Source organism: Fundulus heteroclitus, chromosome 3 (assembly GCF_011125445.2).
Source record: "Fundulus heteroclitus isolate FHET01 chromosome 3, MU-UCD_Fhet_4.1, whole genome shotgun sequence".
NCBI classification, from domain to species: domain Eukaryota; kingdom Metazoa; phylum Chordata; class Actinopteri; order Cyprinodontiformes; family Fundulidae; genus Fundulus; species Fundulus heteroclitus.
This window is the reverse complement of record NC_046363.1, coordinates 30,464,280-30,479,864: the sequence shown is the minus strand read 5'-3', so window position 1 is coordinate 30,479,864 and position 15,585 is coordinate 30,464,280. Positions and strand designations below refer to the sequence as shown.

Sequence of the window (15,585 nt, the reverse complement as noted above, 5' to 3'; positions counted from 1 at the left end):
TTATTATTATTGCTATTAGCTTATTTCTTAATTCTCACCACATTTTCTTCTTTGCCTCAATTTAATTTATACTTTGAAAAAATCAGGTATCTGTTGTTGTTTGTCCCCATCCTCCAGCAGCCTAAGCCTTTAGCCTGGAGCTTAGGCTGCTGGATGGGGATTTATTTCTCTCATTCTGCTGAGTTCTCCCACTGTTCTCCAGTTTTGCAGTATTTGCTGTCGTTTTTTTTTTTCAACTTTCAACTTTGTTTATTTTATTTTTTTGGTTGTTTGTCTGTTTGTTTGTTTTTTTGCCTCTCTGTAGTTTTGCTGCGATGCCATTCTGTGGCGCATATAAAATAGGAAACCTTTTGACCAATCTGTCTGTATGATTTGATTGAGTTGACTTTGTAATATTGCTGGAATATTCTGCCATTTGATTTTATATTTCTATAATGTTCTTTTGGCTTTATGTTAATTAATTCATTAATTTATATTTAAAAATGCTTATTTACTCAAAATAGCCTTTAAAGTCCATTAATGCCAGTACAATAAATTGATAAATATTGTTCCCCTGTTGTCCTTACAAGATCGATTTTTGTGTTTACTTGGTGAGAAAAATGGATTTTATAACACGCTTACCCAGCGGCATGCCGATGCCATAGCCCTTGGTGTCCAGCAGTCCTCCAATCTGTGTGAGGTTACAGTTGAGGCCGCGGTGGTACTCGTTCATAGTGCTCTCCAGCAGGAAGGCGTACTTGGAGTTGAGTACACGGGCGATGCCCTCCTCTGTGCTTTTCACAAATACGCTGGGCAATTTGGAGTTCATGTAGTTCCACATCCGCTGGTACGTCTGGTACCGCGAGTTCTGCAGGGAAATCACAAGACAGCGGAGCAAATAAAACAGTGGCAATCGTTTGGATGTACTTACCTGAAATATGCATTAAATGTCTATGAAGGCAAACATACGAAGATTAAAGAAATGCACCCTGAGAAAAACAGCAAAGTCAAACAGGACCGAATATCCAGTGTTAATATTGATAACCTGAATAAAATATGTAAGGCAAACAAGAAGAAAAGACAAGCGGAAATGTAAAGTACATCTTGTTTCTGAATCAGTTATAAGGCACAATAGGTCTGAAACAGAAACATCCTGACATTTTACTTTACTGTAGCATGTTTGCCACTATACACCAAGACAAATTTAAGGTGTACTGTTCCCTGTGATGAAGTCAGAGAACATCATGAATGTATTTAGAGACAGAAAGGCTTATCCAACATCTGAATTCATGCACCAAGAGAGATGCAAATGAAGACCCTTGACAAGTCAATCAGAGGAAGCAAGAGTAAATATTGGTTTGGATTTTCTCACTAAGAGGGTTCTGAGAAAACACGAGATGCAGGCTGGTTGCCAAATTAGCCGTGTTACTGATGTACCGCTGAATAATATCCAATCAGATCACTTGTTATGTTACTGTGTTGCTTTTACGCTGCTTGCCTCTGTTGCTAAAATTGCCATCCGGTGGGTTTACGATGAAACAATGATTATGGTGACAAAATTTTTATGTTGTTTAAAAAAAATGTAAATTTCAGATCTATAAACTTGACATCTTGGCTGCAGCAGTTTTGTGTAGGTTAAAGCTGTGGGTGATAAAACAGCCTTGTAAAAGTTACGCACCACTATACTGTAAATGAATGCCATTGTTTTTTATTGTAATGGGTCATTGCAATATGCTTATAAACCTCATTTAAGTTCTTTATCATGATAAACAATAATAACACAGCCCTACCCTGGGAGTGTATTCATTCCTGTTATGCTTTTAATCAGCAACTGAAACCCAAACAACAATTATATTCCTGGATGCCTTGCCCCTATGATGAAGCTTCATTTAGGCACCTGAGTGAGTGTCTGAGATAAGACAAATTAGACGTTCTCATTGAAAAATCTTTTTACAGGCTTTTGGCAATCTAACAAGAAATCTTGCAGTTTTGCAATCTCTGAAAATAAGATGCCTTGCCAAAGTATTAAGTCCTTTGAAGTTTTTTACATGTAACAACCACAAACTGCAGCAGATTTAATTTAGATTTGAATGTCAAACCAACACAAAGTAGGGTATGATTATAAAGTGGAAAGAAAATTATACTTTGTTTTAAAAATAATAAGTTGAGCAAGGAGACAAAAAAATCAGAGATTGTGCCCCTTGGTAACTGGATGAGCCACACATATATCCACATTTCAGGTGGGAAATTTGTTGACAGGGCAACTCTAAGTTATGTTCTCCACAAATATGTCCTTTATAGAAGAGAGGTGAGATTAAATTGTTAAAAGAAAATCAAACTAACTTCCCTCTGCGGTTTTCCACAAGCCATTTAGTAGACAAAGGCATGCACTCCCGAAAATCTGGAAGAACAGAAAGCCAGACAAAGCCTGCTTGCAGTGGAAGAAGGTACTACTCTGGTGAGATGAAACCAAAATATGATTTACTATATGGGTACAAATGTGAGGTAAAAACAGTGAAAAATGGTGATGGCAGCATCATAATATGAGAATGCTTTTCTTAAGCAGGGACAAGGGAGTTGTTCAAAATGGAGCTCCTCAGGGAAAGCTGGACTAAAGCAGCTTACTTTCCAGGAGGACAAAGAGTGGAAACAGACAGAGCTAAGATGTAAAATGCAGATCAAAGGATATTAATGTGTTAAAATGGAACAGTCAAAGTGCAATTCAGAGTCTGCGGCACGAGTGATGTGATGTCCCCAGATTCTGTCTGAAAAATGTTGAAATAAAGGGTGGACCAACATTTCAGTTTTCAGACATGTCTTCTAAAACACCACTTTACAATTACGCACAGATCTAAGTTGGTCTGTCATAGAAAAATCCCAATTCTTATTTCTTATGTGACCAAAAAGATCTAAAGAAAAATTCAAACAACTTTTTTTGTTGCCATTTTGTGTTCTTCATGGAAGATAGAGACTCTCTTATGTTTGGGGTTTAAACTGTTGTACCTGTAAATGTGAGAAAAAAAACAAAGGGAGTAGAGAGGGAAGCATCTGTGTGTAATAATGCGTGGATGTTTTGTATGTTTCTGTGGATCAGACACTGAGTGGGGTAATGTACTGTAACAATGAAACCGGCTTATTTAGACAAACACAGAATGCTCTATTCTCTCTCCAGCGGGGACAGGAAAATAAAACAAACACCACTTGTCATGTAGCCACTTCCCTTAAATGCAGATAAATATATGTTATATATATTTATCTCACCTACACACATTCCCAAAGGCTAACACACCACCATCACACACAGAGTAAAAAAACACCACGACAAACACAGATGTCAAATCAGACGCCTGAAGCGCTGTCATAAAGCAAACACGGGCAGTCACCCACCTAATACAAGCAGCTATAAAGAAGAGCACACAGAAACTCAGAAAGGAAATGTCACGGCAAACATCCAGACTACCAGCAGGATGCAATTCTGAATACACACACACTTTGGAAAAGGCAATAAAAGCAACACAGTAAATTCCTCCAAAAACACAAAGAAAAACCCAACATGATCACACTGATGCAAACTAGCAGTGTGTAAATCGGTCAACAAATTATGTTCTTTGAAGCCTTTTATTTTGAGTTTAGTAAAAGTCAGAAACGTATCGTGAAAAATAAGCTTTGAAGCATAAAACAGGGATATTGGTATAAATCCTTTATTTTCTGCTGGATTCAGAACTGCTGCTTTTATTTTAAAAAATCAGTTGTTTTCATTTTGTTTTTTTACTTTTGGGATTCATTATTGTTACATGCCATGTAGGTTAAAACAAAGTTTGCACAATTTGCTTTGACTGCTATAATCCTAAAACAGAAAATTAGAATCCACAAGCTAGACAGCAAAGAAATCAAGCCTTTTTCTGTGCATCTCCAGTACAAACAACTATTCATAAACCCATAAAGCAGCTGCTGAGGTTGGTTTTACCATGAAGAAAGTCATGCTGCTCCCTCCGTGAATGGTGCCATACTCAATGTTGGTCTGGTCAGCCAAATCATCTGGAGACTCGATGGGGACCTCCATCCTCTGAACCGTCAGGAAAGCTGCTAAATTGGCCGTGTAGGAGGAGATGATAATCAGGGTGAACGCCCACCTGAGGACAGAAAACAGGGAGCGATCAGGTACCGAAGGTCTTCCGTCATCGTGTATGGATTACTGTACCTACTAGATTAGTTGTTATGATGCCAGCAAGTATTCTCATTATTGAGCTGGGGAATTACTATCTTGGCACGAGCCCAATTTTGGTGTGAAAACATAACAAGGATTTTAGAAGTTTTTAAAACCACTTCTATCATACTGTTTCTTACGTTTAAAGCCTGTTTTCGTATGACCCTACAGAAAGTTTTGCCCTTGAAGTGTTGCCCTTGAAGCCCTTGATAATCTCAATAACCTTTTACACTATAAATAACTAAATGATAAAAAGAGAATGCATTCTGCATAATATGCACAGTTGTTTTAAAAACCTGCTATTAAATTCAGATACACTGTAAAATTGTTTTTTTTTATACTTTTTTTGCACAGCACTTACACAGCTCTTACATTTATTAGGGACTCATCCATGATCTGTATTTCCATAATAAATAACCATGGGAAACCAACATTTAATAAAAACTAGTGGGCTTTTTACAAAAGTATTCAGCGGCCAAAAGAGTTCAGATGGACTTCATCTAGCCAGCACACAAATTAACCCTATTTCCACCTCTTTCCAAAGCCACGTTAATGCACATCATGTACATGAATAGACAATACATTTGTAAGTGTTGCACTGTGCAAACAAAACTAGAGTAGGAAACCAAAGCCGGCAGCGTACTGTATGCACTGAGCCTCATTAGATCCCCAAGTTTACATGATAATTAACTAAGACCACTAAGATTCACATCTGGAACCAACATCCACCCTCCATAATCAGATCATGTCCAGTTCATATTAAGTAAAGTTGTGAACACACACAACATGTTTTTAGAACAGCTTTCCTTGGACACTTTAATCTGCTTTAGTTTAGCAATCTTTTTTTATAATCTGCTCAGTGGCATTCTCTGTTATGACAACAGATGTTCTGTGATAATTGAAGATTTTGCTAATCAGTGGATAAGAGGAGGCAACATGGGGGAATTTTCATGTTTGATGTTTATTGTGACTGCTTTTTTAGGGTGATTGTACATTCGGTGATAACCATAAGATATTCATGTGAAGAAAAATCGCTCTGAAGCAGCGTGCCGCATGTTCACTCAGTTACATTGCAGAGTGCACTGTGCACAATAGCGGAGTGAAGAGCTGACAGCTATCGGCAAGCCATCAGGTGCTTTTATTGCAGCAGAACAAAAAAAAGCAACTCTTCAGGGACTTCATGCAGAACATTAGGAAGTCACACAACTATATTCCCTTTACTTCTTTCATATAATGTCTGTTACACAACTATACTCAGAGTTTTGTAAACAGCATTTTTTCAGTTGGGCTCTGCCCGTCAGTTCCAGACATTTTGTACCAATTCATGCACCCAACTTTGTGAGAACAGTTTGGAGATGACCCCAACCTGTTCCAACGTCACTGAGCACTACCATCCAAACCAATGTCTATAAGACTGTGATTCAGGCCTTCATGTAGTACAGCATCGTTATTTGACCTCACAAATGCTCTCCAGGAGGAATAGTTAAAATGTAATGTTCATAAATACATTCTTAAACCTTGTGAAAAGCCTTTACAGAAAAGTTGATGCGGTTATAGCTGCAAAGGTTGAAGCAATATCATAAAAACTGAAAAGTAGGAGGTAACTTAAGTTCATATGTATGTGAATGCAGACGAGGCTTAGTTTAGGCAAGACTGCAAACACATGAGGATAAAGGACAACTCCTCTACACAGGCCGTTCAGACCTTATTTAAATATACAAAATAAAGAAGTTGAAACTTATAAAATACCCTTCAAATTTAGACATTTTTCACAAGAAAATTGGGGGAAAAAAGAACCAACATTGCTGTGTATCGGCGCTCTAAAGTCTTAAAGATTTCACGAAAAGAAATGTGGAATGTTTGAGATGTGCTACAGTCATAACCTTGTGGAAACAGGAGATCTGTGCTTCCCAACCAACTTGATCCAAAGAGAACATCATGTACCCAGCACCAGTCTTAATTTTCCCTGTCTCTCTCAACTCTGGGTGATCTGCTGTTCCTGTCCTCTTCCTCTTTTTATCTCCTTTGCTCAAGGTGATTATTTCTTTCTCAGCACGTGTCTCTCTCAGAGTTGCCTCGGGAGCCTCATCAAGCTTGAATTTTTGTTACGTTTGCGTTTGTTCATTGTTTGCACAAAAATATTGACACTCAGGGAAAGAAACCTGTGTGTCAGCTGTTTACCCCAATTCCCAAGTCTACATTTAGTGACTGAAAAAAACATCAAATAGATATTCAACAAAAAGGCTGCTTGAAAGAAAAAGGATACAGGTCATTGTTGAATCTCTCCTCCCACTGCTTTGAACATAGCGAAGCCTTTTTTAATTAGTGGTAAAAAAAAAAGACTAAAAAATAAACACAGCTGGCTACGAGAGAAGCTCTCAGAATCATAAGGCGGTAAAGTTTTTAGAATTTTTTTTTGCGCCTCTAAGCTTCCAAACCCAGTCACATCACGAACCCTGCATATGATAAAACTCCCATTTCAGATGTGCACAGGGAAAACTAAAAGCAACCATTTCTATCAGCATACATGTCTTTTAACAAAGTCAAGGTCAAACATCAAAAACATTTCAAAGGCGAGCATTAAACCCTCAGACACACAAACAGCTTAACTACTCTCTAACTTACCACACACCACTGACACATCTGGTGGACAAGGCCCTGGGCATGATCTCTGATCCCTGCTGCATGAAGCCGCCGATGGGGAACCACAGGCTGTTTCCCAGGGTGTACTGGTTCTCCAGCAGGTCCCTGCGCTCCCGCAGACATGGGTGAGGGTTGTACCACTCATAGGGGCTTAACCTGGTGAGAAAACGCGAGTCCACTGAAGCAACCTTAAGGACAAATTGCAACATGGTGATGCACCTCTGTCGTTTAAACAAGCCAATCAGTCATACAACCCGTGTCAAGCCGTGTGAGGGGCCATGTCCAGGAAGGGAAAAAAATGATATATGACAGGTCGCTTGTGTTTAACAATATAAATGGCAAGAGAGCTCAGATGTGAGCTGCAGACAATCAGTGCGGTGTGTGATGTAATGGACTGACCTTGCTGCCAGGAAGAGCACGCAGCTGACAGCCAGGTAGGCGAGTAACATGAAGAGCCAGACAGCAGGAGAGAAAGGATCCAGGAAGGAGAAGTAACCTGGCTTCCGACCCTGAAACAAAGTGAGGAAAAAAGATAGGGGAAAGACATAGATAGATGAGAAAACTGGGACAGACGGAGTGATAGAGAGACAGGAGCTGCTCTAAAAGGTGTCCCCTTCGCACCACAGGGGGGCAGTGTCCTCCCCTGCACTTTTTAATACATGGTCTGCAGTGCTTTGATACTCTAATGCTTCGATCCATAAATGCTGTTTAACAATGCTTTCCGCCAGAGCATGCTTGGCGAGGACCCAAGACCTCATTAGCAATCTAAAGCTGCTACTGTTACACGGCTCTGACTTACTGAGTAAAAATAAATTCTCACTATAAACCTCATTGAGGACTAATGCAGTCAAAGGGATCAACTCCTAAGGAAGAAGCAAATTGGTTTATTTCAACAGCTGTCATCTACAGCATCTATATGAGCTCTTAAAAAAAAAACGTATCAAATCCAGTACAAGCTCTGAAGTAAGTATCAGCCAGCAGGTGCTCAACAGCGTGAGATAACACCCTCACCAATTGAACTCGGTACAAGATGCTGATCCCAAGGGTCATGAACGGCTTAGAGAAGTCAATAACTTTCTCTCTCTCTGATGTGATGGTGAAGCCCGCTACGGCCAGGTCCGCTTTCTGGAGGATTGACACAGACAGATAGGTGGGAAGATAGCAGCAGGGGTGACAAGGAGATAGAAGCAGAGAAGGAGAGCAGAAAGAGGTTGGAAAGTGGTCAGCAGGAAAAAATATAAAGACACCAAAGCCTTGCAAAGACATTCATACCACTCGAGCCTTTCTTCTATTTAACCCTGTAACAACTACGCGCTTCACGCTATTCCACTGTATCTGATTAGGTGGATTTGAATTTGTGTTCTGGAAGAAATATGATTCATGTTTTGTTTTTGTTTAAACTTTCAAAATGGTTTTGATAAAAGGTATTTGCATGCAGCCACATTTACACTGATACCCCTAAATAAAATCAAGTGCAATAAATCACTGTCAGTGGGCAACTTAAGAGTCCAGCTGTGTTTAATTTGATCTGGATTTTAACACAGCTATTATTCAGAGTCCTCAGAGGCGTACTAGATAACTTTGGGTGAAAAGTCACGGGGAAGCGAGGTGGCAACAGCAAACAAGTGGGAGAAGGTACGCTGTCAGCTGAGACAAAAAAATGTACTTTCTAACCTAAATGCAAAAATGTAAGTGAGGTGGAAAACTACACGTCCCTCTGAATGAACTATTCCCGCTATGAAATATTGTGTTGGCAGCATCATGCTGCTGGGAAGATTTCTTAAGACTGGACAGGGAAGCTTTTTAGAACTGATAGGAAGATGGATGGAGCTAAATACAGTGCAATCCTAGAAGAAATCTGTTGCAGGCTGCTAAAGGGTGAAGACAGGGGAGGAGATTGACGTTCCAGCAGGACAAACCTGAACCTTCAACCAGGCCCACAATGGAAGGGGTTAGATCAAAGACAAACACAACTGGGAATCTACGGCAAGACTTCACATTGCAGTTTAGAGATGAACACAAACATGGCGAATATAAATGCACCACACAATTTCTGGATTGTTATTTGTGAAATTTAAATATCTTGAATCAGTTTCCATCATTCCGTTTAGATTTGGGTTTGTGACATGACAAAATATGAAAAGGTGGAAAGGGTATGAGCACGTTTGCACGGCGCCATACTGAGGGTGTGTTAAAAGTTCGCTGAGCCACCTTGGATTAAATATGTAGACGTGCACTTTGGTGTCACACGTGCTTGCGCTCTTTCTCCATGATCTAAATTAAACTAATTGAAAGTAAACACTAGGTGCCCGGGCTTTCCACCTGCATGACAACCTGCAGGTCTCTGGTCGTTCTGCCTCCCCTCCATCTCTTCCATTAAAAGCTAATTGATGAACATGGGCTACTAATTAGAGTCGAGTGATCGGGCCATGAGGAGGGCGGGGAGGGAGAGGAAGCATGGAGAGCTGGGGGAGCTCCGCAGTGGCAGACCCCACACAGGGACCATGGCTTGGTAATTGAAGTATACCGTATGGTAATTAAACAGAGAGGCCCTCTCATTAGCCAGCTTCAACCAGAGTGTCAGTCACAGGCTCAATAGGCCAGGACAGGTTGAGAGGGGAAAAATTAGATATTTATATATATGCAAAGGAAAGTGGCTAGTAGTGGTTTACTGCTTGGAAACACAGAGCAGACAATATTGAGCTATTTTTCCAGTGTCTTCTGGGGAATTATCAATTCAGCTTTTGTCCTAGATAAGAGTGTTACTCCCCTCTGAGGGCAATTTGAGACATGGGAAGTTACAGCAGAACTGTGGTTTGGGGCTACAGCACAAGTGTGTGTGCAAGTATGAGGCTGTGTGCATGCATCACTCTGTGTTTGTGACACATTTCTTGTTATTATTGTTGATTGCGATGTGTGTTCTGCACAGTTCTCACCCTGTTGATCAGCTCTCCGACCATGCCGGTCCAAGAGCCGTTGGGCTCAGGGGCCCCATATAGCCCATCATCCACCAGCTTGATCTTGAAGGAGAATTTCAAGATGTCTGCCAGCTCCCTCAGCATGTCAACACAGAAACCCTCGTACTGGTCGTTGCCCTCGAAATCCTGGTAATTGTCCTTGCGCATCACATATGGGTTCTCCTGTGCACAGGGAATACATGACGAATCTCAGTCTAAAACAAGCAGGCTGTTCAGTTATAGCAGATATCATTGCATACTTTAGAGCAAATGCGTTATTTAAGAAATCGCTTTTCTTTTCAAAGTGCTAATTAAAGATTTTAAACAACAAGGCAAACTATCAATTTCAGCTGTTCAAACTTTCCCTCATTAACTTGTTCAGCACATGTCGAGGGCAGCCTTTCTGCTCTGCTATGCCCTTTCGACTCAAATTAACTGGAGCGATATGACCGGTGTCAAAAGTTTTAGCTAATTCGCCAAAATTAATGAGCATATCAAAAAAGGATTCAACCCCTTGCAGATGTGTTGCGATTTTGCTATTTTGTCACGCTTAAATGCTTTAGATAATTACAAAATGTTTAATGCCATACAAAGATAACAAAGTTGATAGAAAAATCACGTTTCAGAAAATGATTTCATTTATTACCCTGTGATGGACTGGTGATCTTTCCAGGGTGTACTCTGGCCCTCTCCCAATGACTGCTGGAGATGGGCACCAGTAACATGGATGGTTTCATTTTTTAGGGAAAAAATAATAGAGGCAAAAAGCTAGATTCTATGTGGAAAGGAATTGCCCTCAGAAAGCTAATAACTGACTGTGCCACTCCTTGGGAATGAGTCTTTACATAACTGCGGAGGAATTTTGGCCTCCTATTTTGCAGTGTTGTTTAGATCCAGGTACATTAGAAGGTTGTCATGCATGAATGTCCCATTTAAGGACATGCCACGACAAAGTCCAGACTGTTTTTGAACAATCAAAGCCCTTGGTTCTGCTTCTTTTTTACATTAAGAGGTGAACTTGCTTGCTTGTGTGCTCTGGATTACTGTTCAACTATCCAACCCATGTATGCTTGCAGCCTGTTGCTCACAATAGTTCCACTTTTATCTCAGTCCACAGAATGCTTTTTTAAGGATCATTGAAATGTTTTGCGGCAAATGTAAAAAGAGCCTCTGTATTTTTGGAAGTCCTTTCATAGATGCCATTTTTGACCACTCTCTCTTTTATTGTTGAATCATGGCTGCTGATTTGAATTGATTCAGTTGACATGTGGAGTACTTTGGATATTTTTCTGGTTTTGGTAATTTTGGTAGCTCAGGCACTCATGGGAAGATTTACCCTTGTACCATGTACACTTTTAGAAAATGGCTCTCTGTGGAGACCCAAACCCTTAGAAATGGCCTTGTAACCTTCTCCAGATTAATAGATGCCAATTATTTTGTTTCTCATCTGTTTTTTACTTTCTTTGTATTAAAGCATGATGTGTTGCTTTTTAGAGATATTTTAACCTAATTGATGTTGTGAGACAATTTCTATTTAAGTAATGTTGTAGTCCGACGCGTCTGGCACAAATCAGGCCTGGGTGTGGCTGACAAAACGAACACATCTTTCTAGCAATCAATCATGTTTAGTTTGTGATTTAACAAGAGTTGGTTTACTTTGGGCTGAGGTGGTTTGGATAGCTCATTCCCTCAATAAAAGAAATCCTCATCTGAAAGCTGCTTACGTATTTACTAAGGTTATGTTTCTCGTAAGAAATGTGGTTGGTGATCTAAAATGTTTGAGGCTGACAAAAAAAGCAATAACAGAATAAACCCAAAAGGTAGCAAATGCTTTTCACAGCACTAAACCTTTACAAGCCTCTACCACAAGTCTATTAACAGTTAACTGTAACCTTCTAAGATTTGTCAGAAGAAGAAAACATATCTCTAAATGCTTTAAGGGCTTTTTATTAGAGATTTCTCCAAAGTTTGACCTCTGTTGACTAAAAGTCAGCGTGCCTGAGCCTCAGCAAAGTCAATACATTGTAGAACATTTTTATCTGCCCCCTGTGTGTCTCCTACAGCTATAGGAGTCTAATAGAAAATTGCTTCAATAGACACAATTTGATAGTGGGAGATGGCTGCAGATGGAGGTTAGAGGAGAAAAAAACCCTGATAGATTAAAATACTACAGTCTGGCCAGTAAGTAAAACCGATGCAGATAACCTGGGTGGAAGCTGGGTTGTCACAGCAAGTGCTTTATTTACTGCAAAAGTGGTGCAGCAGATAAATAAATGCATCAAGTTTCACAACAGAAATGTTCAGTTCCAGAAAGCCTGACTGCAAGAACTGAATCAGAAATGTGCTGATTGATAATAAAATGGTCTACCAAGTGATCTAAACGAAAAGCTCAATGACCAGTCGTTACATTAAACCTGCAACACATGAGTGTGAGTAACATAAAAACCTATAATGGGTGAAAAAAAGCATGAATACTTCAGAAATGTAGTAGCTGTTTTTCATAATACATTGCAATAAAATCTCAGACAATTTGTAGTATTGCAGGAGAACATCTAGGGCATAACCCTTAAATTTGAATCAACAATCTTGTACTTCGTTTTTTTTTTTATCCATTAAAGGATGTCTGCCTTAAAATGGACTTAACGATATGTAAAATTGCTGTGTGAATTCACCGTTGAGTGTCCAGGTTCTCCTGTCTAATGGCTGGAAGATCTGTGAATACTTGCTCCAGTGCAGTCTGTATGGCTCTTGGGTGGATTGCAGTTCAATTTTGGTAACTTACTACAATCATCTAATCACCCTCTGCAGAGCTTTGTAGAACAGAACATTACAGCTGCTGTAACAGGTTGTGACACAGCCTACCAGGGTATTCTTAATGGTGGTAAAAGAAGGTGAGTGAGTCCACGGTCAAACTGTTCGATTGCTGTGTTCCTGCTTTTTTCCATCTGTTAAGAGCATCACATCCTTACTCATGATGATCACAATGTCCTAGGGCTTGCTCTCCTCTTGCACTCTTCTATAGTTCACATCGAGCTCCTTGAACTCGATGAGGTTGTGAATTGGCCTGATGTCGTGACACCAAGATGGCCAGCTTCTTGCACATTCTTTGTGAAAAGATTCTTCAGTATCTGATATACAAAGAATTATGATGGCGTCATCTGCAAATGTAATAATGTAGTAAATGAATGCTTGGTTGGACAATCATGGGTAATCAAGATGACACATGGCACACATCCCTGGGTGATAGCTTTGCTTTGGTGCAATGTGGATCTGTGTGCAGAACACTGGAGCTGCATGATAATGTAGGGTAATGTTTTAACAGTATTGAATGAAAAAACACCCACAATTCTTGTTTAATCCATTAGAGAGAGAGGGCTAAGCAAACCATTGCATTGTCTTTAGATATGGTTTGTCCCATATCCAAAATGCAGCAGGTCAACTGTAGCAGGTAGAGAGTATGTGTGTGGGCCTTGACGATGTGCTTAAAGCACTTCATGACAACGCAGGTAAGTGCAGTACAGCAAATACTTTAGGTGCTTTGGGGACATGGATGACAGTGGTCTTGTCACAGGGCACTTTAAGTCCACTCCATGTATTCCTGATGTTTGAGTTGCTACAGCAAGATCCATTTTCTCTCTGCATTGCTCCTTCGCTTTTTAAAGCTAGAATAAAAAACTACTGTGTCGCAAAAGCAGAAAAATTAACATGTAAACGTCAAAAAAATAAATAAATAAATAAAAAAAACCATTTTGGTTTTGGTTTAATTCTGTAAAAAATATAAAGGAACCCAAGGTTTTATTATAAAGATGATGATGGATTCAGCATTATGAAACACATTACTGTTTTTAAGATGTCATTAAACATCTAAATAGCCAAAGGACAGAAGGACATTAATAAAAGACCAGCACTCTGGCAGCCTCGTTTAAGTAACACGTCCTTCTCGGTGCTCTGTCAGTTTCTATGACAGCTACAGCTACGGCTAAATTGCAACAAAACAGACCAAAACACAGCGTGAGCTCCGGCACAGCAGGCAAGCACAAAAACAGCTTGGTACTTGCCAGTGTGGACACTTGCGAGGTGGCTGTGACCTTACCAGAATGGTGGTGACAATGAGGGTCTTGTTCGCCAGCGTCTCAGAGACATTAATGTCCAGACTGGTGGAGTTCATTGCCAAAGTGTTGTTGGAGTACCAGATACCAATCTAACACAGAATACAAAACAAGAGAAAATCAATAACCACTGTGGAATAAATAATGCGCTCTTAAGCTCCATTGCACCTGTTTTTATATTGTGGCTGACTAAAAGCTCAAGTGTATCGGTCAGCACATCCGTCATAGTGGTCTATTTGATCAAATGCGAACATTAAGCCATTACATACTGTATATCTATGTTGATATAATAGTTCCCACAGAAGCCAATATGAAGCAATATTCACCTTTTTATAACAATCGCTATTCATAAGCAAAGCAATGAGCTGACAAAAAACTGGCATAGATGAGAATGAGAAGCATTCATGATTAGCTGTTTTATTGCCACGTCTCTTTTCTTTATGCACACCTTTCTTAAATTGCATAACAGCAGATTTATTTCTAATTTATGGCGACAGTAAAGTCACTTAGGTACATAAGCGTTTGATTATGACCTAATCATCGTGCAGAGTGGATCAGCAGCTCATGGAGGCATTTCTTCAGAATATTACTGTACATGTTTCAGTGGGTCAGAAGACAGGCAATGGCTCCGCTGACAAAATTGCAGCATTTCTATTACAGTTTTGTATCCTGGCCTGACATTTAAGAGTGTTACTTCACCCATGAACCACTGCTGCCTGCCTAAAGTGGATGTCACCATACAAAGAGGTGGCAGTGTTAAAATGTTAATTACTACAGCCAAACTCTCGGCTGAGTTGGAGTTTAGCTCTAAGTAGGAAGATGGCTTTTTGTGTAAGTATCGGAGACACCAGGCCGATAGCAGAGAGATAGTAGACATACTAAAGAGAAGGAAGGAGGAAATGTTTCCTCCAGACAAGGAGCTTAACCTGCATCACTTAAATCTTGTTTTTTTAATGCTTAATATGTTCTCACTTATGTCTAACACTTTCCTTTGGAGCCTATTATGAAGCTAGAATGGATGTTGATGGGACTCCCGGGATGTTATTTGATCATTTGGTCATTTAACTGGCCTGCTAACAAATTTGATAAGAATAAAGGGTTTGTGTTTTCTTTTTATTTTTAAAAGCTAACAAAAAAACATTTTTATAGACTCCACCAGTTGTTCACATCATTATGCAGTGACTGATGTAATGCAATACATCTTTTAACTTTTGTCACTTTTAAACCACATGCTTAAGTGTTTTTGTCAGTATTTTATATTATAGACAAAAGTAGACATGTTTTTTAAATCTTTTACAAATAATGAACAATAAAGCTTGTTGTGCATTCATATTCCCCCTCTTTTTCTCTTTTACCCCTAAATAAAATCCAGAGGAACTAATTGCATAGATGCTCTGCATCCTAATCAGCAAATACAAATATGAATATTTTTTTTCTCCAAGCATGTAGAAATATGTTTTTTTTTTACAACACATATATAAATTGTGGTCATTACAGATTATTTCAGATTAGTAAAAAACATTTAAAATATGGCAAACTTAAAACTGATAAAAAATATTTGCTCCAGGTATTAGAGCATTATGAGTTAAATGATTTATTGCTTTAACATGAATTTTGTGAGGTCATCCTCTTCACACTTCGTAGGTAGAATATAAAAACAATAAATACAAAAGCATAAAAACACAGCAAG

At 39.4% G+C, this 15,585-nt stretch overlaps 1 protein-coding gene across 4 annotated transcripts in view; it reads right to left on the bottom strand.

Moving 5' to 3' along the window:
- The window catches only part of grik5 (glutamate receptor, ionotropic, kainate 5), a 148,087-nt gene that overhangs the window by 14,104 nt on the left and 118,398 nt on the right, over positions 1-15,585 (bottom strand). For all 4 annotated transcript variants that reach the window (XM_036135181.1, XM_036135182.1, XM_012870364.3 and 1 more), the window contains exons 13-19: positions 13,880-13,987; positions 9,766-9,969; positions 7,841-7,954; positions 7,229-7,338; positions 6,812-6,985; positions 3,947-4,112; positions 622-847 (exon numbers count right to left, since the gene is read on the bottom strand). In XM_036135181.1, the coding sequence (XP_035991074.1) occupies positions 622-847; positions 3,947-4,112; positions 6,812-6,985; positions 7,229-7,338; positions 7,841-7,954; positions 9,766-9,969; positions 13,880-13,987 (1,102 nt within the window). The remainder of the gene's footprint in view (positions 1-621; positions 848-3,946; positions 4,113-6,811; positions 6,986-7,228; positions 7,339-7,840; positions 7,955-9,765; positions 9,970-13,879; positions 13,988-15,585) is intronic.